Genomic DNA, 24,855 nt, shown 5'->3' with positions numbered 1-24,855 from the left:
GTGGGGAACTTGGGGATAGCAGATATATTTGTGTATCTGGTAGTTTTTCATTTTTTGCTTTCAACCAATTTGCTAGATCATGTAAAATAATTTTTCCTAATAGGATCATTATAGGAGTTTTAGCATACGATTGGAAGGTCTCTAAAGAATTATGGGACAATGGTATAAACTAGTTCCTTCCGTTATCATCTTTTTGTTTATGTGAACAAAGAATCTTAGTACTGACCCCAAATAAAGAAAAGATAAAAATAGGATTAAAGTTAATGCCAAACTTTCTCTTTCTAGCAATAAGTAATTATCCATGAATTTATGAGGTAGTTTTTTTAAAAGTGTCATTCATCTCATACCTCTCCAATAAAATTTTCTTTTTATATTAGTATTTTAATAAAGATTATAATATATATACAGTTTTGATTAATTTAATACTAATAATAATTGTGATGATAAGTCAAACCAAAATAATTTTTTAAGACTTAAAGACATACTATCACAGGAAATAAAATAGATTATATATGTTTATTTTTCATGTGGAGAATTATTTATCAAGATACATATTACATTAGGACAATTTTTTTAACATCTTTATTGGAGTATAATTGATTTACAATGTTGTGTTAATTTCTGCTTTGTAACAAAGTGAATCAGTTATACATATATCCCCATATCTCCTCCCTCTTGCGTCTCCCTCCCACCCTCCCTATCCCACCCCTCTAGGTGGTCACAAAGCACTGAGCTGATCTCCCTGTGCTATGCGGCTGCTTCCCACTAGCTATCTGTTTTACATTTGGTAGTGTGTATATGTCCATGCCACCCTCTCACTTCAGCCCAGCTTACCCTTCGCCCTCTCCGTGAACATTAGGACATAATTATTGTGGAAAATGTGGAAATGGAATAGGAGCTCAAGGAACAAAAGGAACACTATAAAATTTTCAATTGTTAAAGAAGCATTTTGACCATTTATTTTTTTAAATAATGATAATGGGTATTGAATTGCTATATTATTTAGATTCTACTGAACAGATTTGAGTTATTTTAATTTTATTTTAAAATATCACGTGCAATATGCAAGGAATTATCAATACATTCTTTGCAACTATTTATGATGAAAAATTTTAGGTGTCAGTCTAAAAACATTTGAGGGGATACATTGTTTTTCCGAATTCATTTAGGGGTTACACAGAAGAAACATGCTGACCACCACTTATCTCACTTTCTGTGTATCTTGCTATATCTCACTCTTAATTTACCTGGCGCCTAACCTGAGCAGAACAGCTCTGCTACTTTTACCTAAGCTTTTTCCTCCCAGTGCTTTCACATACTGTCAGGTTTGAATCAAAACAAGTTCAAGTGATAATCACCATGCCTCACCCAGACCTTGATTTTCCCTCACACAATCCAGTCTCTGTAGGTAAATCTGGCTTATTCTGTTTCTTCCAGTAGGATGAATTATTTCTCAGAAACCGCACTGCCATTTCTTGTAATTTGGTTTCAGTTCCTTTTTTGTGTACCACTCCCCCTCACCTGCAACCCCCCATTCAAGCTCACTAAATAAGTTAGAATCTCTTATTTTGTGAATGCCAAATGAGTTTTTTCTGCACAAGGATTTTTATTGCCCACCTAAATCCAGAGGTACAAATGGACTTGGGTGGAGCATGGGAGTGGGGAGTGCAGGAACCGGAAAGGTTGTGTCACCCAACTTCATAATCTAGACATACGTAACTTTTGCCTACCCAGATATATAGTTAACCTACATAAGAAAGATGTGAGTTTCATGTTGCTTGTTCTCAGTGAAGCCACATTGAGTCTTCCAGGAGATTAGAAGCATTTGTGACTTATTCTAGAATGTCAACTGGGATCTGTGTCACATTCACTAGAGGAAGAAGAATAATTTATTTAACATTTACTATTTGCATTTAATATGCTAAGTGCTTGGTATATTTTACCTCATTTTCTCCCAGTTACCCTATAAGGCAGGTATTTTTTATCCTCCGTCTTATAGCAGAGGAAACTAAAGCCCAGAGAGAAGTAAGTTCATTGCTCAGGGTCACAAAGTTAATAAATGGTAAAGCTATGATTTAAGCTATTTGATTCCCAAACCCTTGTTTCCATAATACTGTGCTGCCCCCAATCTGTTGTTGGCAAAGTCTTTCTTTCCCTTTTAAAAGTAATGTAACATTTAGCTATCTAGTTTACAGCACTCCTCGTTTCTAAAATCTTTAAATCATACCGCTTTCAGCCTTTTCCCAAGTGCTCTCAACTTCCTGTGATGTAATTCACCTAGTTGAGAAGATGGGAATTCAGACAGAACACAGAAACATTGTAGGGTCTCTGCATACTTCTGGGATACCAATCCCACTACTAACGTTTGGTCTGCCTTCTTCATTCCTGTAATCATCCTTGATAGAGAAGACTGAAACAAAACAAGAGTTAAGGAAGTGTTCATTTTCTTTGTCCTCCATTACCTGGTATTTTGTCAGCAATACTACATCCATTGCTTGGTGGTCTTTCTTCTAGCACTGCCAAAAACCCCTTCCTGATTTTTCTTTACATTTTCTGTCCTGCAAGGCTGAGCTCATTTTGAACTTTAGCCATACTGGGACTATTCTTGGATGCTTCACGCTTCTTTTATTCATCTTTAGTTGTATACTCTTCATTCCATCCTTCATGTAAGTTTTCTCTAGATCTGGGATATTTTTTTCAGAGTCACCTGTGTAACTTCTGACATGTCTCTCTTTTTCTTTTTATGATCATTTAAAAGTAAAAAAAAAAAATTGTTAGAAAGTTTAAAATTCAGTTAAAATGTAAAACTTGTGCTTTTGGAGGTTTCCAAGTACTCTTGACCCATCTTATCTTATATAATCTCAAGTCCCTTATAGAATCCCATATAGATTACCCTGTGGAATCTCATTTTCACATTTTTAAAGGAATACCTGATTATACCGGGGTTTCTCTTTTCTGCCCATCTGATATTTAAGAAGAAGAAGGTTGATGTCTGCTTATATTCTTGCTACTTCTATGATGACAGACAGTTCCTTTCTGTTACTGTTTTGGTTTGGAATGGCACTTCCTCCAGGTAGTGCTGAAATGTCAGCATTTAAGTTAAGAACTTCTCAAATACTATACTTTTAATCAAATAAAACTTCACATATAATTTTTGGTATCTGTTCCCATGACTACAGTCTTTCCCTGTGCTCATTTTCTGATCTGTTAGGGACACATACCTGGTTGGTGGTCTCCCAAAAACTCTCAGAAGTATTGTTTCTATATTTTGCCCTTATCCTCATCACGTACACTTCAACTTGCTTCCATACCAGGTTCATTAGTTTCAACATAGTTGTTATAGGCAGAATCAACTGTATCTTCTGCCTACTTGACTACCTTTTCTAACCTGTCATTTCTTTGGCCTAGGACACGCTCCACTTTCTAGTCAGATCTTAAGTCTCATCCAACTAAGTCTCAGTACTACTATGAGATCATATTTACCCTGCTAGTTTATCACTGTAATAAAATGTATTACCCATGTTTTTTAGGAAAAGATCTCATGATTTTAAATACTTTTTTACTAAAAACAAATGAATAGTCATATCTTAAGATATGCCAAATTTTGGGTGAAAAATATATATAAACTTTTGTTTATCTGTAATTAAGTTATAGTCTAGTGTTCTAACACACCATGCACATACATACATTCTCCTTAAGAAAAAACATTTTAGAGTCTTTACAACACTATTTCACGATAGATTTAAATTTTTCAATAATCACTTTCACACAAACTTAGCAGGTCCTTTTCACTCACTGAATTAGAAACTGTATTTTATGAATATTTTTAAAATTATCAGTTTCGTGTATCAAATTATTTCTAATTTTCTTCCTTTAGGATTCACCAAAAGCCCAGCTACGCCGGACAATAGAATGTTGTCGGACCAACTTATGTAACCAGTATTTGCAACCTACACTGCCCCCTGTTGTTATAGGTAGGTTAGCAGAGAAAAGTGCAATCATGATTCTCAGTAAAATATTTTCTCTGGTTTTAACAATAAGCAAGCTTTCTAGAGTTCAACACTACAAGTTATTTTTTCCTTTTAAGGTGCAATCGAAAGGTAATATGTCTTTTTCATTGTTTACTTCCATTATCAGGTCCATTTTTCGATGGCAGCATTCGATGGCTGGCTTTGCTCATTTCTATGGCTGTCTGCATAATTGCTATGATCATCTTCTCCAGCTGCTTTTGTTACAAGTAAGATAATTATTTTGATGCAAAATATTTTGTTGAATATTAGATATAAACAGTTGTTCTTAAAGCCAGTAGGCAGAAACCATTGACACTGAATGTATTTCAGGAACCATTAACTTGTATTTTCTGGTTATCTCCTTTAATTAACTATATTATAGTTTTCTTAAGGGAACAGAGGACCTTACTACTAATCAATTAATTGGACACTACATTATACTTCTTGTTATGTTCATGAGTACTTAAGATATTCTTATTTATAGAATATTGAACTTTCTTATGTCTAAATTTAAAAACCTGTCCCAAGAAATCAACTGTATGTATTATCATTCTTTAGTTATTTGGTAGTTCAGAATTGTTTGCATTTAGTCATGATTTCAAAAGACAGTTGCCAGAAGAGCAATAAGAGGAGGGCATAAACTTCAATAATAAAATATTATCTTACTGGCATATGAATAAACAGAGAGATCAATGGAATTGGTTACTAGACCCATAAGTAGACCCAAGTATATAAAGAAAGTTAGTATATGATAAAGGTAACATTTCAGATCACTGAGGAAAAGTTGGCTTATTCAGTAAATGGATTTGGGAGTGGATAGCTATATGGAAGAAAATGAAGTTGAATCAATTCTGTACACTGAAATAAATTTTAGCCAGATTGGGGTGCTCACTCTCCCTTTCTCTCTCTCTTCTCTCTCTCTCTCTCTCTCTCTCTCTCTCTCTCTCTTTCTCTCTCTCTCTCTCTTTCTCTCTCTCTCTCTCTCTCTCTCTCTCTCTCTCTCTCTCTCTCTCTCTCTCTCTCTCTCTCTCTATATATATATATATATATATATATATATATATAAACTGAATTGATTACAGTACTAGAACAAACCTTGGAAGAATTTTTAAAAATAATCTGAGTCTGACACAAAACTTACAAGCAAAATAACCAAAAAACAAAAACCTTAAAATTAAAAAAGAAAAGATTGGGCTTCCCTGGTGGCGCAGTGGTTGCGAGTCTGCCTGCCGATGCAGGGGACACGGGTTCGTGCCCCGGTCTGGGAAGATCCCACATGCCGCGGAGCGGCTGGGCCCATTAGCCATGGCCGCTGAGCCTGCGCTTCCAGAGCCTGCGCTCCACAATGGGAGAGGCCACAACAGTGAGAGGCCTGCGTACCGCAAAAAAAAAAAAAAAAAGAAAAAAGAAAAGAAAAGATTGATGGTGTCAACTACATAAAGATAAAACTTTACTATGTGGTAGAAACCACCATAAATGGTCAGAAGACAGACCAACAGTGAAAAATATCCACAGCTTATATTACAGAGAGCTGATTTCTCAAATATAAAGAACTTCTATAAATCAAAAAGAAAAAAAATCAATTCAGTGGGAAATTAGGCCCCCAAAAATGAGCATATGTTTTACCTAAAGAGAAATACATATGGCTGTTAAAAGAAAAATAAAAAGATGACTCAAGAATACTCATAATATGAAAAACATAAATTAGAATCATACTGAGATTTTTTTTACCTATTATACTGGCAAAGATTCAAATGTTTGATAATAGACTTTTTAGATAAAGAAGTAGATTGAGCATACTTACTTTTGTTGCCCCCCACTAAAACAGCAATAAAGAGTTTTTAACTTTTTTGTCCAACTAGGACAAGGAGACAAGATAACAGCAAAAAGCTGTGGAACCTGTGAAGCTTATGGATGAGTAGTGACTTTGTAGACCTAAGAAATCTGAATCCCAGGCTAGAAAATGAGAAAGACAAACAGCAACCAGTGTATACTATAAAACTCCCCAAGAAGCTCAAGAATTGGCAGTAGCAGTTATCTATGGTAGTGAAGTTGAGGGGGGCAGTAAAGCCAAGAGGATTGCTTGAAAGTCTGTTTTCAGAAAGTCAGATGCTGTATTAGTTGGGCAATACTGCATTAAGAAATTACTCCCAAACTTAGTGGCTTGAAACAGCAGTTATTATCTCTCATTGTTTCTGTGGGTCAGGACTTCAGGAGTGACTTGACTGGGTGGCTCAGATGTCAGCAGAGGCTGCGTTCACCTGGAGGCTTGAGTGGAGCTGGTAGATCCCCTTCCAAGATAGCTCACTTCCGAGGCTCACAAGTTGGCAGGAGACCTTAGTTCCTCTGATGTGAGCCTCGCTACTGAGCTGCCTGCATGAGCTTCCTCACAGCATGAAGCCTGGCTCCCACTGCACCCCCCAGAGTGAGTGATCCAGGAGACCAAGGTGGAAGCTGCAGTGCTGTTTATGATCTAGACTCAGAAGTGACACCATCACTTCTGCCATATTCTGTTGGTCACAGAGATCAGCCCTGTTGTATGGAAGGGAAGTAAACAAGGACAGGCATACCAGGAGTTAAGAAATTTTGTGGGCCATTTTGGATGCCAAGTACCACAGATGTTGAGATCCCTACTCTTTTTCTGAATAATGATGTGACTTTCCACCATCTCTCTAACAGAAGGCTAGAAGTGTAGTCTCTGAAAAGAACAAAAATGTTCTCAGCTATGGTATCCCATTATTGAGGGTGAGGTATTATAATAAAAATAAGGAGGTAAAGTGAATATTTACATACTAATTTGTGGGCCCCCCTACCCTCCAGAACCCTGCTAACCAAGCATGTTCCCTCTAGATAACATAAAAGAAGATTGTTCTTGGGGAAAATCCATCTAGCCCAAGAAAAAAGACCTGAGTATTCTGTCTCTGTTAAGTCCAGTGAAATGGCCCAAGCAGATTGTCTTACAGTAAAACCTGTAATCAGTAAGCCCCAATCGCATACTAATAGCTGCCAATCAGCCAGTGAAGGGCACTGATCCCTGAGAAACAGGAAACAAATGAGGTGAGTCTTGTGATTGCCCAGCTTACTCCGCGAAGAGAGTTTCTGGCTGTGGGACACAGGAAGAACTCAGGTGTAGCCCAGCAGACACCAAATCGAGGAGATACAGCTGAGAGTCAGTCTGGGGAGCGAGCAGCAGCTATAGTTCACAGGTTCAGAGTACTGGAAAGGAGAGTTTCACGGAGAAAGAACTCCAGACATCTTCAAAACGTTCCCATAGAATATTCAGCTGAATCTTGATCGGTGTGTTCAAGTGAGAAAACCACCTAAGGCTGGGAAAGAATGGCTGAAAAGATTGAAGGAAACAGTATTCAGAGCTCACACAAGGCTGGGGATAGTATCTGTTCCCACCAGCTATGTGACTTGAAAACCTCATAATTCATGGGGTTTTGGTTATAGTACTCAGAAGGGTCTTGTCTCAGTATTGGAGAATAATTAGCCAGCTGTCTGACTTGGGACAAATGATGAGCCTCTGGGCCATGCTTTTCTCTTTTTTTTTTTTTTTTTTTTTTTTTTTTTTTTTGTGGTATGCGGGCCTCTCACTGCTGTGGCCTCTCCCGTTGCGGAGCACAGGCTCCGGACGCGCAGGCTCAGCGGCCATGGCTCACGGGCTTAGTTGCTCCGCGGCATGTGGGATCTTCCCGGACCAGGGCACGAACCCGTGACCCCTGCATCGGCAGGCGGATTCTCAACCACTGCGCCACCAGGGAAGCCCTATGCTTTTCTCTTTTGTAAAATGGAAACAATAGTACTTACCTCTTAGGAGTTTAATAAAGATGAAGTAAGTCATAGAACAGTGCCTGACACACACTCAACATCAATAAAAATGAGCTATTGATTTTTTAACATGTATCAACATGGGTAAATATGTAATATGTAAGGAGTTTTTAAAAGCATGATGTAAAATATTAATACAACATATACCATTTGTGTCCAGAGGAACGATGTTGTTTATGAGTATATACTTTTATGGTAAAGGTATAAATATATAAATAGGAAGGGTATAACCACCTTCAAGACAGTGTTTTGTCTCTTAGGAGTAAATGAGGGAAATGGAATTATGAAGGAAATGGCTTCAGCTACAAATATTTTAATGTTTATTTATTTAAAATATATCTAAAATAAACATAGCATGTCAATATTTATTAAATTTAAATGGTTTACACATGGGTGCCAAATAAATTAATCTCTCCCTTCCTACATGTTTGAAACATTTCATAATTTGAAATTTTTTTACAAAGCCTTTGAAAATATTAGAATGAATTAAGAGAACTTGTTTGATTTCTTTTCCATAAACTTTTTTAAAATGGAAGTATATTTATTGTTCATTTTGATATAAAACTACATGCTTACAAATTCAGAAGAAATACATATGTAAAGTAGAAAGTAAATATTCCTACATTCCCAGCAATAACTATTATATACAGCTTGATATATTTCTGATCCTTTTAGACAGGTATAGATACATGTAATTTTAAAATGTTTATAGCTAGGATCATACTTTATATGCTGTTTTTTAATCTGTTTTTTTCACTTGCCAATGTACCATGGACGTCTTTCCATTTTAAGATAGTATATAGCTCTCTACCTCATAAACTCCATTTCTGGACATTATTTTAACAGAGGATATATTTTTCTATGATAAGACTAATTTGGATATGATCCCAGGTGATGCAGGAAGGATGATAGTGTCAACAACCTCAAGATTTTATTTTATTTTTTTTTGCGGTATGCAGGCCTCTCACTGTTGTGGCCTCTCCCGTTGCGGAGCACAGGCTCCGGACACGCAGGCTCAGCAGCCATGGCTCACGGGCCCAGCCGCTCTGCGGCATGTGGGATCTTCCCAGACCGGGGCATGAACCCGTGTCCCCTGCATCGGCAGGCGGATTCTCAACCACTGCGCCACCAGGGAAGCCCTCAAAATTTTTCTTACCTTAGAATTTTATAGTTTTAGAATGTTAATGCAGATTATTTTCTGCTTTTTTAAAAGACATTATTGCAAGAGCATCTCAAGCAGACGCCGTTACAATCGTGACTTGGAACAGGATGAAGCATTTATTCCAGTTGGGGAATCATTAAAAGACCTTATTGACCAGTCACAAAGTTCTGGTAGTGGATCTGGACTACCCTTATTGGTAAGCTGAAATGTCATATAAACATTAGTGGTTTATTAATACAGAATGTGTTGTCATATGATGGTAGACTGCATAATAATTACGTGTTAGGGGACTTTACTAGACACACTTTTTTCCCTTATTTATAATGCAAGATGAAATTAGTTAAAATAAGAAATATGAAATAAGAAAAAATTAATAGACAAGTAAGGTAGAGTCACAAGCAAGGTTAAGAGAGAAAATGTGGTCATGAAGTGCTATGTAAGTGTTAACATTAACTCACAGGTTATTAACAGCCAACTTGAGGAATCAGGTCTAAAATACCTTGCATCTGTAAGGTTAAACTGATTGGTTGGGAGAACTATAACTATTTCAGATTCTGAAATCAAAAGGAAGTTACTCCCACAGATCATCTTCATAGAGAGGATACTTCCCTCAATATAATACTATATTACCTAAAAACAATTCATAAAAATGATGTTAAAGCCAGTTGTAAATAATTCTGAGAGAATTTTATGTATAGAAATATTCAGACTTAGGGGTCAAGGGGACCCTTATAATAAATACTAGATATCTAGATAGATTTTAAATTCTGTGTTTAGTTGGTTTGTTTAAAGTAAACACATTGATCTCTAATTATAAAATTCATTGAATCAGGTAATTCTGTAATTGAATTGGAAAGGACAGTGGACATGATTGTCTACATAGAAAATCTCAACGATGATAACATAAAGCTACAACAACCAATAAGTGAGTTTATCAAGGTCATTGTACAAAAATCATTGAATTTATGTACACTGGCTATAAACAATTAGGGATTAAAATTTTAAAGCACTATCATTTAAAATAGCATCAAAAACATGAAATATTTTGGAGTAAACTTAAAATTTATGTAAGACCTATACACTTAAAATCAGAAAACATTGCCAAAAGAAATGAACAAAACCCTTAATAAGCGTTAAGGTTTTTAACCTGTTTTTGAATCAGAAGACTCAGTATTAAGATTTCAGTTATGCTAAAATTGATTTATAGTTTCAATTCAATCCAAATCAAAATCAGAGCAAACTTTTGTAGAAATCGATGAGTTTATTCTAACAATTATTTGGAAATGCAGAGGACCTAGAAGAGCCAAAACAATTTTGAAAAAGAAGAATAAAGAGGATTCACTACCTGATTTCTGGGCTTATTGTACAGCTACAGTAGTCAACACTGTGTGATCCTGGCATGAAGATAGGTATGTATATCAGTGGAACAGAATACAGTCTAGAAATGGTGCACACATGTGTGACCAATTGATTTGGATGCCAGAGTAATTAATTCAGTGGGGAAAAGAGTCCATTCAACAAATGGTGCAGGAAAAATTGGGCATCCATTTGCCCAAAGTGAATCTTGACCCTTACCTCGCTCCATATACAGAATTACCTTGAAATGGATCATAGACCTAAATGTAAAAATTAAAGTATAAAACCTTTAAAAGAAAATGTTTTAGAAAATTATTGTGACCTTGAGTGAAGATTTCTTAGGACACAAAAGGCAAGAGTCATTTTAAAAAATGATGAGTTGGTCTTTCTTTAAATTAAAACTTTTCCTATTCAGAAAACACTTAAAAAAGTGAAAAAACAAGTCACAGACTGGCAAAGGAGTTCTGGTAAAGAATTTGTGTTGCAGAATACATGAAGAATTTTTACAACTCAGTAATGAGACAACCCAATTTTTAAAAAATGGACAAACGATTTAAACCGACACTTGCCCAGAGAAGATATAAGAATGGCAGATAAGCACATGAAAAGATTCTCAGCATCATCAGGGAAATGCAGATTAAATACAGTGAGATACTACACATTCACTAGTATGACAAAAACTGAGAATATTAAGTGTGGAAAAGAATATAAATCAGGGGCTTCCCTGGTGGCGCAGTGGTTGAGAATCCGCCTGCCGATGCAGGGGACACGGGTTCGTGCCCCGGTCCGGGAAGATCCCACATACCGCGGAGCAGCTGGGCCCGTGAGCCATGGCCGCTGAGCCTGTGCGTCCGGAGCCTGTGCCCCGCAACGGGAGAGGCCACAACAGTGAGAGGCCCGTGTACCACAAAAAAAAAAAAAAAAAAAAAAAAGAATATAAATCAGGGGGCTTCCCTGGTGGCGCAGTGGTTGAGAGTCCGCCTGCCAATGCAGGGCACACGGGTTCGTGCCCCGGTCCAGGAAGATCCCACATGCCGCGGAGCGGCTGGGCCCGTGAGCCGTGGCCGCTGAGCCTGCACATCCAGAGCCTGTGCTCCGCAATGGGAGATGCCACAGAGGTGAGAGGCCCGCGTACTGCAAAAAAAGAAAAAAAACAGGAAAGAATATAAATCAGGGCTTCCCTGGTGGCACAGTGATTAAGAATCCGCCTGCCGAGGGCTTCCCTGGTGGCACGGTGGTTGAGAGTCCACCCGCCGATGCAGGGGACGCGGGTTTGTGCCCCGGTCCGGGAAGATCCCACGTGCCGCGGAGCGGCTGGGCCCGTGAGCCATGGCCGCTGAGCCTGTGCGTCTGGAGCCTGTGCTCCGCAACGGGAGAGGCCACAACAGTGAGAGGCCCGTGTACCGCAAAAAAAAAAAAAAAAAAAAAAAAAAAAAATCCGCTTGCCGATGTAGAGGACACGGGTTCAAGCCCTGATCCGGGAAGATCCCACATGCCTTGGAGCACCTAAGCCTGTGCACTGCAACTACTGAGCCTGCGCGCCACAACTACTGAAGGCTGGACACCTACAGCCCGTGATCCACAGCAAGAGAAGCCACTGCAATGAGAAGCCCGTGCACCGCAACGAAGAGTAGCCCCACTCGCCGCCAACTAGAGAAAAGCACACGTGCAGCAACAAAGACCCAACGCAGCCATAAATAAATAAATAAAATAATATAAATCAACTGGAAATCTCATACATTGCTGATTGAAATGCAGAATACAGCTACTTTGGAAAACGGGTTGATAGCTGACTAAAACGTTAAGCATATACTTTTTATACAGTGAAGCAGTCTTTCTGCTAATTGTTTACAGAAGGAATATGCAAACATGTTCATACAAAGACTGACTGTGAATGTTCATAGCAGCTTTATTAATGATAAATTGTAAACAACCCAAAAGTCCATCAGTTGGTAAATGGATAAACAAATTGTGGTATATTCATTGAGTAGAATACTACTTGTCAGTAAAATGGAACAAACTACTGATGCATGCAATAACAACACAGGTAAATTTCAAAGTATTTTATGCTGAATGAAAGAAGCTAGATACGGAGGCTGTCTATTGTATGTTTCCATTTATGTCATGTTCAAAACTGTAGGGAAAGAAAAAAGATCAGTCATGCCAGGGACTCAAGGTAGGCGGAGAGGTGATTGACTTTCAAGCGGTAAAGGGAACTTTTTTGGGTTGTAGAAGTGTTCTGTATCTTAATTGTGATGTTGGTGGTTACATAACTGTATACATTTCTCAAAACACAGTTCTTGAAAAGAGTACCTTTTAGTATATGTAAATTAGACCTCAATAATTCTGGCTTTCTAAAATGAAATCACAAAAGGATTTTGTGATAAGTGATACATAAAGTAAGTCAGTTTAGATGTTCATAAAATCTAGCCCATTTTAACTACATTTCCAACTGGGACCTTAGTGTTGTTTTTTTTATTTAGAATGGCTGCTAATGCTTCTGAAAATGAAAGGTAGCAACTTACCTGCCTGTTTCATCCAACAGATATTAATGAAAGCAGTATTGTACTTCAAGTATTGTCCTAAATAAATATCTGTATTCTGTGAGTAGTGGGGGATGGAATTCAAACAAATATGTATATAAATAATTGTGATAAGTGCAGCAACTGAGAAATATGTATGTGCTATGAAGGTGTTTAAGAGAGAAACAACACTCTTAAGTAAAGGGAACTGCACATACAAAAAGATTGAGACAGGAATGAGCTTGAGTGAATTCTAAAAATTGAAACAAAGTAAATAAAGAGGGGTGAGGGTAGGGGATTAGAGTCAATGATCAGGCAGGAGAGTTAGGCAGGGACCAGATCATGTAGGGTCTTACAGACTGAGTTGAGTATTTTTAACTGTCATTTAGATTTTGCTACATTATAAACCACCCCAAAGCTTAGTGGCTTGAAACAACAAACATTTGTTATTTTTCATGATTCTGTGGGTCTTCTGGGCAGTTCTTTTTCCGAATTTGCTCAGCGGGAGCCAAATGATATAGTTTATGTACATGGCCAACAGTTGGTATGGTTTTACTCGTTTTGGTCACAGCGTGCCCTAGAATGGCAAGAAAGGGCAATCCCCGGTGCACAAAGACTTTTCACTTGTTTTACAATTGCTGTTGTTCTTTTGCCCAAAACAAGACATGTAGCCAAGCCCAGAGTCTGTGGAGGAGACTACCCAAGGGTGTGTGTAGTGGGAGGGGAATTATATAGTCCATTTTTGCAAACAATCTGCCACATTGACTAATCTGTTATTTTGTGATTTTAGAATATACTGTATATTGTTACATCTCCTTTTGAATACAGTACAGTCCTCCCTCAGGATCGACCTCAGGGGTTGGTTCCAGGACCCCTTGCAGATACAAAAATGTACAGATGCTCAGGTCCCTTACAGTCGGCCTTCCACATCCAAGGCGGCAGAATGGATATGGAGGCTGACAGTATATATTTTAATCTTCGAGTTGGTTGGTTGTATATACCATCCTTTTTGATGGGATGGCCTATTAAACCACTTTCTCAATCTTAATGTTCTTCTCATTTTACTTTTTCCTGTGAAGGTTCAGCGAACTATTGCCAAACAGATTCAGATGGTTCGGCAAGTTGGTAAAGGCCGATATGGAGAAGTGTGGATGGGTAAATGGCGTGGTGAGAAAGTGGCAGTCAAAGTGTTTTTTACCACTGAAGAAGCTAGCTGGTTTCGAGAAACGGAAATCTATCAAACCGTGCTAATGCGCCATGAAAACATACTCGGTGAGTACATGTTTGATTTTAGTCAGTTCCATATTCTTCAAGGTTAGTGGGATGCCGGTGGAAGCCTGGCACTTGGGCTTTGAAAACATATGTGAGTTCAGTTGTGTGCATTTGGCTAAAGGAAACCTAGTGGAATATACAGTTAAAATACAACCCAGTCCTGAATGGCAACCAACCACTTTCCAGACATGGCTCGGAGATATTTTGGGATTGGGTTCCAGACCACTGCAATAAAGCAAATATCACAATAAAGCAAGTCCCACAAATATTTTGGTTTCCAAGTGCATATAAAAGTTATGTTTATGCTGTACTGTAGTCTATTAAGTGTGCAGTAGCATTATGTCTAGTAAACAATGTACATACCTTAATTTAAAAATACTTTACTGCTAAAAAGTGCCAAACAATTACAATAGTAACATCAAAGACCACTGATCACAGATCACCATAACAAATATAATAATAATGAGGGCTTCCCTGGTGGCGCAGTCGTTGAGAGTCCGCCTGCTGATGCAGGGGACGTGGGTTCGTGCCCCGGTCTGGGAGGATCCCGCATGCCGCGGAGCAGCTGGGCCTGTGAGCCATGGCCGCTGAGCCTGCGCGTCCGGAGCCTGTGCTCCGCAACGGGAGAGGCCACGGCAGTGAGAGGCCCACGTACAGCAAAAAAAAAAAAAAAATTATTTTAAATAATAATGATGAAAAAGTTTGAAGGTTTGTGAGAATTACCAAAATGTGGCACATGAAGTGAGCAAATGCTGTTTGAAAAACGGCTCCTATAGACTTGTGGCAGGAGTTGCCACAGAGTTTCAATTTGTTATAAACACAGTATCTGTGAAGCTCAGTTAAACAAGGTATTTCTATATTTACTACCCAGCTGAGGAGAAACAGCAGTGAGTTTCAAAGTGGAAGTAATACAGTTTATTGGACTTAGTCATATAGTAACAAAAAACAAGTCTTTTAAAGGTAATTTAAGCAATTTTCTAGGGTAATTTGAACTATATGTAGCTTTGCCTGTTGCAAATTAAATCACCCTCCTCCCTCATAAGATGTAGCTTCATTTATTATGTTCTATGCTTAGTAGGTCTCTCTCCTCACCCCCATGTACACAGTAGCAAAATAACCTAGGTATGATCTGATCAGTAGGGTGCATAAACTCATCTACCTTCCCTGACTTTCTATTCAGGTACTATTTCCTTGCCCTTTAATTTAGAGAGTACATAGCATGTTGCTAAGAATATAGTTTCCTATACTAATTATATTCGTTTCCTAGGACTGTCCGTAACAGAGTACCACAGACTAGGTGGCTTAAAACAGTAGAAACTTAATTCTCTCAGAGTTATGGAGGCCAGAAGTTTAAAATCAAGGTGTTGGCAGGACCATGCTCTCTGAAGGCTTTAGGGGAGGACTCTTCCTTGCGTCTTCCAGATTCCGGTGGTTGCCAACTATCTTCGGCATTCCTTGGCTTGGGAGACCACACTCTGTTCTCTGTCTTTGTTGTCACGTGGCCTTCTTCCTGTGTGTCTGTATCCATATTTCCCTCTTCCTATAAGGATACCAGTCATTGATTTAGGGCCCACTCTAACCTAGTACCACCTCATCTGAACTTGATTATATCTACAAAGACCTTGTTTTCCAAATAAGGTCACATTTATAGGTACCAGGTGGACATGAATGGGGGGGGGGCAACATTATTCAACTCAGCACTCACCTTTTTCTGAAGAGAGGGAGGAGAAGAGAAAGGAGAAAGAAAGGAGGCCAGTACTGTGAACTTGCTTGTCAGTGAGCCAGGCTGAAAAGGAAAATGTGATAAGGCATTGATGGGCAAGTGGGAGTTGGCTTAGTTAGGAGTGAACTCTCAGTTGAACATATTTAACTTTATTATTATTTTTTTTAATTTTATTTTTATTTTATTTATTTTTGGCTGTGTTGGGTCTTCGTTGCTGCATGCGGGCTTTCTCTAGTTGCGGCGAGCGGGGGCTATTCTTCATTATAGTATGCGGGCTTCTCATTGCAGTGGCTTCTCTTGTTGCAGAGCATGGGCTCTAGGCACACAGTCTTCAGTACTTGTGGTGCATGGACTTCAGTAGTGTGGCTCACCAGCTCTAGAGCGCGGGCTCAGTAGTTATGGCACACGGATTAAATTGCTCCAAGGCATGTGGGATCTTCCCGGACCAGGAATCGAACCCATGCCCCCTGCATTGGCAGGCGGATTCTTAACCACTGCACCACCAGGGAAGCCCTAACTTTATTATTTTAATGGGTCCACTTTTCAGTTTGAAATGAAGAGCCTTTTCCACATTCCTTCTTTATAGTTCTTCATACTTACAGAATCATGTAGATTAATAACATTTCCTTAGATTATTATATATGTGACATTTTTCTTAGTCATATTATCAAATGATAATAATTATGATTATCATTAAGATTACTTTAAATTAATTACAAAAGTATAGACTTTTATATGTAAATGACAGAAATAAAAATTTTGGTAACATATTCAAGAGATTTTGTCAGGCAAGTTAAATTTTTATTACCTGTAGATTATACCTAAGTTATTCTCAATATCCTAAATGAGCATTCGTTATTCTTCCTAGCCACATCTGATAACTAACCTTTTAAATTCATTAATTGAACAGGTTTTATAGCAGCAGATATTAAAGGTACAGGTTCCTGGACTCAGCTCTATTTGATTACTGATTACCATGAAAACGGATCTCTCTATGATTTCCTGAAATGTGCTACACTAGACACCAGAGCCCTGCTTAAGTTGGCTTATTCAGCTGCCTGTGGTCTGTGCCATCTCCACACAGAAATTTATGGCACTCAAGGAAAGCCTGCAATTGCTCATCGCGACCTAAAGAGCAAAAACATCCTCATCAAGAAAAATGGAAGTTGCTGCATTGCTGACCTGGGCCTTGCTGTTAAATTCAACAGGTGAGTGGTTCTTTACCATTGTTTTGAAATTATTGTAATCTCCTAAAGATATTTACCTGTTTGTATTCAGGACAGTGGATTTCCAAACATGTATTTGTGCTTATATAATTATATAAATTGGGTTTTGGGGGGTTTTTGTCTTCGTGTTTTGTTGTCATTGTGTTTTCTGTTTTTAACAAAAATTACATCCTACTCTACATAATTCTTGATTTCCTACTTTTTATTGTCTTAGACATCCTTCCGTTTCAGTATATATAGATCTACTTCATTCTTTTTAACAGTGTTAAGGAAAGTTTTCCATTTTATAGATGTACTATAATTTATTTCATCTGTGACCCAACTGATGAACATTAAAGTTGCCTCCAGTTTATCTCTATCATTTAAAAAATGCTTTAATGAATATTGTATTTTATCCATATATAATATCCTTGAATACTTGTACAAGTATTTCTTCATGATGAATTGCTAGAGAAGGGGCTATACAGAGAGTATGTACATATTAAGTTATATTAATAGTATGTTGTAGGTTATCCCTTTAGAAAGCGTGCATCAGTTTACACTCCCATAAACAAGATATAAGTACGCCATTTCGTCATCACTAGTTGATATTGTCAGTATTTTTAAACAATGAGAATATCAAATTTTTAGAAAACCATTTAAATTGTTTTAATGTTATAATTCTGGAATACAGCAGCCATTTCACATTTCAAAACTCATTTCAGGCCATAAAATAGAAGTACTAGTCCATAATAAAGCAAACATTTTAAAAATTTAATCTTCTTCCATCATTTTTACAGTATTCTAATCCTGTTGTTTTTATCAGTGGAGTGTTTATTGGCTCAAATATTCATCAGATGCTAATTTAAGAAAATATAAAATACATTATATTAATCTCTGCCTCAGAGTAGTTTTCAGAACCTAATAGATCTGGGGACCTAAAAACAAATCATTTATGTCTTCTAACTCTAAAATTTACTCCAAAAATTGAAAAAAAACAATAAATATCATTTCAATATGATTATGTAAACATTACTCACAATAGAACTAAGTTGGTTGGACCCATAAAGAAAAAAAATGTAATCCTAAATCACAAAGGATCACATGAGAATGATAAAAGCAAATGATTCCTCTCAATTAATTTTCACATTCACTTGTTCTGGGATATAATTATATACCACTTTTTTTATATTCAGTATTGTTCTCTTTCTTAGAGAGGCACAAAACTTGTTTGGTGACAAAACTTGACCTGAACTGATGTGAGGTATTTACTGACTTTATTTATCCAGCTTAGTATGAATATTCATACTTAATTTTTCCCTGTGTACTTACTAATGATTTTGATTGAGTACTGCTGGAGACCCTGCTGGAGATTTATATAATATATAGCATATATTTAAAGGGTGTATTACTTTTTTAAATCTGAAAGTTGCTGAATTTCAAAATACATCTGACCCCAAGGATTTCTGATAAGGGAATGTAGACATATTAGATAGATAGATAGATCTTTATTTTATTTTGTTATATATATACAGAGAGAGGACCCTGACTTTTACAATATGCGACAAAAATAGATGAGAAACGATTTTGTTCTTGGCCCTCAACCTGGACGTTGTCTGTCTTCTGTTTCAGTGATACAAATGAAGTTGATGTACCTTTGAATACTAGGGTGGGTACCAAACGCTACATGGCTCCAGAAGTGCTAGATGAAAGCCTGAATAAAAACCATTTCCAGCCCTACATAATGGCTGACATCTATAGCTTTGGCCTGATTATTTGGGAAATGGCTCGTCGTTGTATCACAGGAGGTAGGAGTTTAGGTAGCATGTTTCTGGTTATGTTTGTACACTCATCATTCAAAAAATAACAGCTCCAATTGTATAATTCAGATGTCATGTGTGTCAGGGATCCCCAAGACCCCTCCCCGGTTCTGTGATTTCATTAGGACTCCCAGGACTCAGCATATAGTTGTCTTCACAGCTAAAATTTGTTACACTGAAAGGCTACACATCAAAATTAGCAAAGGGAAAAGGTGCACGGGGCAGAAAGTTTAGAGGAAATCAGGTACAAACTTCCAGAAGTCTTTTCCCAGTGGAGTCGCTTGGGATTTGCTTAAGTTACTCCAGCAGTGAATTGTGATAATGTGTAAAATATTGTCATCCAGGGAAGTTAATTAGAGATTTAGTACCCAGAGATTTTTTTGGAGGCTGGTTATGTGGGCATCCTCTGCCTAGTACGTATCAAAATTCCAAATATGAGTGTAGGGAGCTGTTTACCAGGCAGGTACCCAGACACCAGTCAAGTGCCAGTCTTGAAAGCAGGCCGCCTTTTAAGAATAGCAGTTTCAGGTCTGCTTTATTGTAACTCTTTTCTGCATATATGTTGTCTTTCTACTGCAGAAAAAAAATAATTAAAAAAATTAGAACCTCATTCAATTGTAGAAACAATTGTGTACATAAATAATTAGACTGAAAATTTAGGGTAAGTGAGTGGTTCACCTTGCTTATTTTAAGGGATGTTGGTATGTCCAATATGGACAGCTATGGTGGGGGTAGAGAAAATAATTAGACATAAAAATAAGAGAACATACATTTACTATTAAAAGTGAATCATCCACTCTGTAGTCTTTTCTTCTTTATGGAGGGATTTGTTTCAGTTCCATAGTTCAGTAGGAGGTACTGAATGGATTGATGTATTTTGTCCAGCCACCGGTTTTGTGCCCACTATACTTTCTCACTCACTACAGGAATTGTAGAGGAGTACCAATTGCCATATTATAACATGGTACCCAATGATCCATCATATGAAGACATGCGTGAGGTGGTGTGTGTCAAACGTTTGCGGCCAATTGTGTCTAATCGATGGAACAGTGATGAAGTAAGTGGAATTCAGTCCCCTTAGGAAGTGATTGCTGAGTGTTGCCAACGATATTTACCTACTCACTACATTCTCTTTACTTTTCAGTGTCTACGAGCAGTTTTGAAGCTAATGTCGGAATGCTGGGCTCACAATCCAGCCTCCAGACTTACAGCTCTGAGAATCAAGAAGACACTTGCCAAGATGGTTGAATCTCAAGATGTAAAGATTTGACAGACAGACAATCATGAGGAGAAATTCTAGACTGCAAGAACTGTTTTCACCCAAGGAACGGGTGGAATTAGAGTAGAATAAGGATGTTAACTTGGTTCTCAGACTCTTTCCTCACTACACCTTCACAGGCTGCTAATATTAAACCTTTCAGTACTCTGTAGAATACAAGCTGGGAACTTCTTCTAAACACTTCCTTCTTTATATATGGACAGCTTTATTATAAATGTGGTTTTTGATGCCTTTTTTTTATTGGGTTTTTATGAACTGCATCAAGACTTCAATCCTGATTAATGTCTCCAGTCAAACTCTGGGTGCTGAATTACCTGTTCATAAAATGGTGCTTTCTGTGAAAGCCTTAAGAAGATAAATGAATTCAGCAGAGATGGAGAAATATACACTTTTACCTTCTACCTGAGAAAATTTAATCTATTTGTATTCTACCTTTGTAAACAGCCTATGGATCATGATCTGTTTGGGATACTGCTTAGTTTATGATAGTTAGTCATGCCTTGATAATGGGGTGTGTGTGTCTGTCTACATACATGCATACCAGAATTCCTCTGCTGCCATTTGCATTAGAAGAAAATAATTTATGAATGCACAGGAAGATATTGGTGGCTGTTGGTTTTGTGCTTTAAAAATGCATTATCTGACCAAGATTTGCCAATCACATAAAAGCCATTTATTTACCTTGCAAGTGAGCTAGCTTCTCCACCAACTTTATTTTTTAACATTAAAGTTGATATAAAGGCCAAAAGGAGTTTAAAGTGTATGTAAATTTGGACTATTTTCCTCCCATCACAAACTCTTTTTTTCTTTTTTTTTTTTTTAATAATCATTTTTGTCATGAAAAGCATGCTATCCAAAGTTGGATCTTCCAATGCCATGAACCTTCTAAAGAAAACACTTCTTATTGAAGTGAATACTAATTACTGCATTTGATAGCAATTTAAGTGCCTATAACCATGTTCTGTATTCTTTTTTCTCAGTAACTTTTAAAAGGGAAGTTATTTATATTTTGTGTGTAATATGCTTTACTTGCAAAACACCTGCTCCTTTACAACCATATTTTATATATGTACATACATTCATACTATAGAAACCAGCTTATGTGTACCTCATATCCCATCCTTAAGGGAAAATAAAAGATCATCAGAAAAAAAATGTTGTAAAGTAGAACTACATGTAAATTTTTCAGAATTAATTCAAAGTAGTTATCAAGTCTAGGACTTTGTTTAAATATCAAGAACTAACCATAGGTATAGACTTTCATTAAGATGCCATCATCTCAATTCTCCTTTATGAAAGGATCCTCCAATTAGAAATTTCTGTCTCACAGTTAATATACATTTGTCAACAACTGTTTTAGACATTTAAATCATTTGAGATTTTTGGTTTTATGATTCCTGTTCAGTAAGTTTGTGAAGACGGTGAAGAGTCAGGCAAAAACTTCAATATCTAGTCAGTACCTATATCTATACCATATAGCTGTTATTCAATAAAATGCTACATATTTTATGGATGCCTTGTTTCCCCAAGGAGTAATTCTGATCTACTTAAACTTACTATACTTCTGTAATGCCTTTTAAATATTAATGTCTTATTCTGAACAAACAACTCATGGGTGCATAAAGTGAGACAGTTTTCTTGAATATAGCATAAAATAAACGTGATTATATCACAAAATAGTTAAAAACATCTTTAAAGGGGAGGAATCAGAGCATGTATCTGTCCATTGCCAAAAATGTGACTGACATTTAAGGATGAAATGCTTACATATTTGTCTATACATCAATCACAAATTTGAGACTTGCTTTAACAGTTTTGACCAAGTTTAATAATTTTCATCTTACATAACTAAAGCTTGAAGTGTTCATCAAGATAAGTAAATTTATATATTGAAATATATAGTACCCAATAACTTCCTGTTTGAGAATTGTTTTCCCCATCTCTGTACTGAGAAGTACAGGTATTTTAATCTAAATTTCCAAGTGATTTAAGAATACTTATGAGCTCTAATTTACTTAGTGTAAGGTTAACCTTGATTTATTTTTTATTTGATAAACTATAAATCTTGAAAATAATTTGTCACCTTAATAAAGAAAAAAATGTAAGGAAAGGCAAACTATTCTTAGAAATGTTAAAATAGTATATGGAAGCAGACAATTGCAGATAATATATAAGTACAAGAGCATTATAATGATTTTTTTAATTAAATTGATCTATTAAAAGTGATATCAAGAAACTTGTTCAATAAAAATATTTTCTAATATTACATGTTCTTTAAAAAGCAAATGATTCCATTTTTGAAATCCTAAAGTTGAAAAAAAGTTGCATGAAATCTATTTTTTCTCTCCTTTTATTCTTACTCTTAAATTTCTAAGTTCATATTTAAATATTTAAAGAGTAAAAGAATATTACATAGTACCATAAATAATAATTTGTAAAACCCTGGAAGCCATTATTTGGTCCTGCTTACAACTTAGCATCTTAAAAATGTGTAGCTTCTGTCATCCCTTTAAATAACTTAAAACATCAAAACAAACAAAAAACCAAAACTACCTGAATATAATAGAAGTTAATCCTCCCTCAAAGAAAATTCTCCTTATGAATTCTCTTTATACTGGTAAATATCAGTATCTCTAGAATTAAAGGCATGCATGCTAGGAATTGGCTTCAGTGTGTCTCTTCCAAGCTTTCCCTGTGCTTTCTTATTGGACAAGTTTCTGAAGCATAAAATTCGAATCTGGTTTCTCTGGAAATGTTTTCACAAAAGATATTTCAATCAACATTTTGTGTTGCCTTTCCAATTTCAGGAGTGTTTTTGAGCTTAGAAAGTGACCTATAGTTTTTGAAAATTACGTTTTCCTGGAATGTGCCAGATTTTTTATTTATTCACTCTAAAAAATATTCAGTACCTTTTTTTGCCCAGATGCTTTGCTTCTGTTTAGAACAAAAATGCAATACAATGTTTAAAGAGTCATGCATCTCTAAGTTGGCCCAAGATCAAATTTGATATTGAATAATTTATTCCAGGCAAGATTTTATAAATTAAATTATTTATTTTTCTTTTCATACACGTTTTGAAATGTTTCTAAATATCTAAAATAATTTCAACAGAAATAAGAATTGATTTTTTTAAAAAAAAGATTGTTGCAGCTCTTGTACTGTTTAAAAGTGGTAATATTTATTATTTGCTTGGGTCAGATATTAAAATAGTAGTGTATCAGTTCGTCTTCTTGCCTCAGTGCTATTATGAGAGTCACAGTGAAAACTGCAGAGAGCTGATACGTTCATAAAGAGCAGATTAAATCTAGGGCAGCATCACATGAAGCTATGTGTAATCATCCTATAAGGAAGGTATGTGAATACTGCTTTTGCAAAGGATTAAATACTTTGTAATTTTAGCTTGTGCTCTATACTATGCTTTCAATGGAATTATTTAAGCCCTTTTAGTGACTGTTGTCCTTGCCCATTTAAAAACAAAATGTAGTATATATTGTATAAAATGAAAGTATCATTATAGCTTAATTAGGAAATTTGTACATAGACACTGAAAGAAGGTTAAAAACAAGCAGTTTTATTTTGCATTTGTAAAACACCAAAAAATACAGATTCATCTTTGATATGTAACACTAAATGTATTTTGTACAGCATCTGGTTTAAAAGGTGCCTTATTAAGTTTACCATTAATTGCTTTGTTCTCTATATAGATTACATCCAGTGTATCATTTTTAAGTAAATAACCTTATTTTAGTATACTTTAGTGATGTGTTTTGTGATACTCTGCTTGGACTGTATTGTGTATAGTCATGTATCCAGTGAAATTTTATAACAAGTTAGTGTACATACAGATGTCCCTGAGATGTGCATTTCAGCCACCAGAAACCCAGTGTGGGACACAGGGCAGGTAAGTGGCCACACACTCTTTCCTTTGTGTAGATAGAGAAGTTATAATAGTTATTATTTTTTATTTTTTTATTTTTTTTTGCCGTATGCGGGCCTCTCACTGTTGTGGCTTCTCCCGTTGCGGAGCACAAGCTCCGGACGCGCAGGCTCAGCGGCCATGCCTCACAGGCCTAGCCACTCTGCGGCATGTGGGATCTTCCTGGACCGGGGCACGAACCCGTGTCCCCTGCATTGGCAGGCGGACTCTCAACCACTGCGCCACCAGGGAAGACCAAAACATTTTTTCTAATTCTAAAAATATGTACTCATTTGCAGAAATTTTGGAAAACATAGGAAAGAATAAAGAAGCAAATCATTCAAAATCGTATTGCCAGATAGTACAACTATTTACAGTTGAATGTTTCTTTTTGATCTTTTTTGCTGCTACATATTTTTTTACAATGTTAAGATATAGTATGTCATTATATATCCATTGGAAACATTTTTTTTAAAAATTGACTATGTAGCATTCCACTAAGTAGATGGAACAGTTTATTTTTATAATTCCCTGTTGAATATTTGGGTTATTTTCATTGGGAAAATATAACCAATATATTGAACATCCTTGTACATAAATCTTCATATATTTATTTTCTTAGATTACACTCCTAAAAATGGAACCAGTGGATATGAACTTTTTAAAGATTCTTTAAGATGAAAAAAAAATCTGAGATTCTTGATAAATATTGCAGTCTTGCTGCCAAGAAGGGTTTCTCATTTACACTCCTAAGAGCAG

The 24,855-nt window shown here is 36.5% G+C and overlaps 1 protein-coding gene across 6 annotated transcripts in view; it reads left to right on the top strand.

The window, feature by feature from the left end:
* BMPR1A (bone morphogenetic protein receptor type 1A) overlaps window positions 1-24,855 on the top strand; it is a 138,359-nt gene extending 113,504 nt beyond the window's left edge. For all 6 annotated transcript variants that reach the window (XM_059053932.2, XM_067025220.1, XM_067025218.1 and 3 more), the window contains 9 exons: window positions 3,878-3,974; window positions 4,138-4,237; window positions 9,055-9,199; window positions 13,961-14,153; window positions 16,787-17,084; window positions 18,714-18,889; window positions 19,828-19,958; window positions 20,046-24,081; window positions 24,719-24,855. In XM_059053932.2, coding sequence (XP_058909915.1) covers window positions 3,878-3,974; window positions 4,138-4,237; window positions 9,055-9,199; window positions 13,961-14,153; window positions 16,787-17,084; window positions 18,714-18,889; window positions 19,828-19,958; window positions 20,046-20,171 — 1,266 coding nt within the window. In that variant the 3' untranslated portion in view covers window positions 20,172-24,081; window positions 24,719-24,855. The remainder of the gene's footprint in view (window positions 1-3,877; window positions 3,975-4,137; window positions 4,238-9,054; window positions 9,200-13,960; window positions 14,154-16,786; window positions 17,085-18,713; window positions 18,890-19,827; window positions 19,959-20,045; window positions 24,082-24,718) is intronic.

This window comes from Kogia breviceps, chromosome 2 (genome assembly GCF_026419965.1).
Source record: "Kogia breviceps isolate mKogBre1 chromosome 2, mKogBre1 haplotype 1, whole genome shotgun sequence".
Lineage (NCBI taxonomy): Eukaryota > Metazoa > Chordata > Mammalia > Artiodactyla > Physeteridae > Kogia > Kogia breviceps.
The sequence above is the reverse complement of the archived record's forward strand: the minus strand, read 5'-3'. Positions and strand labels throughout refer to the sequence as shown.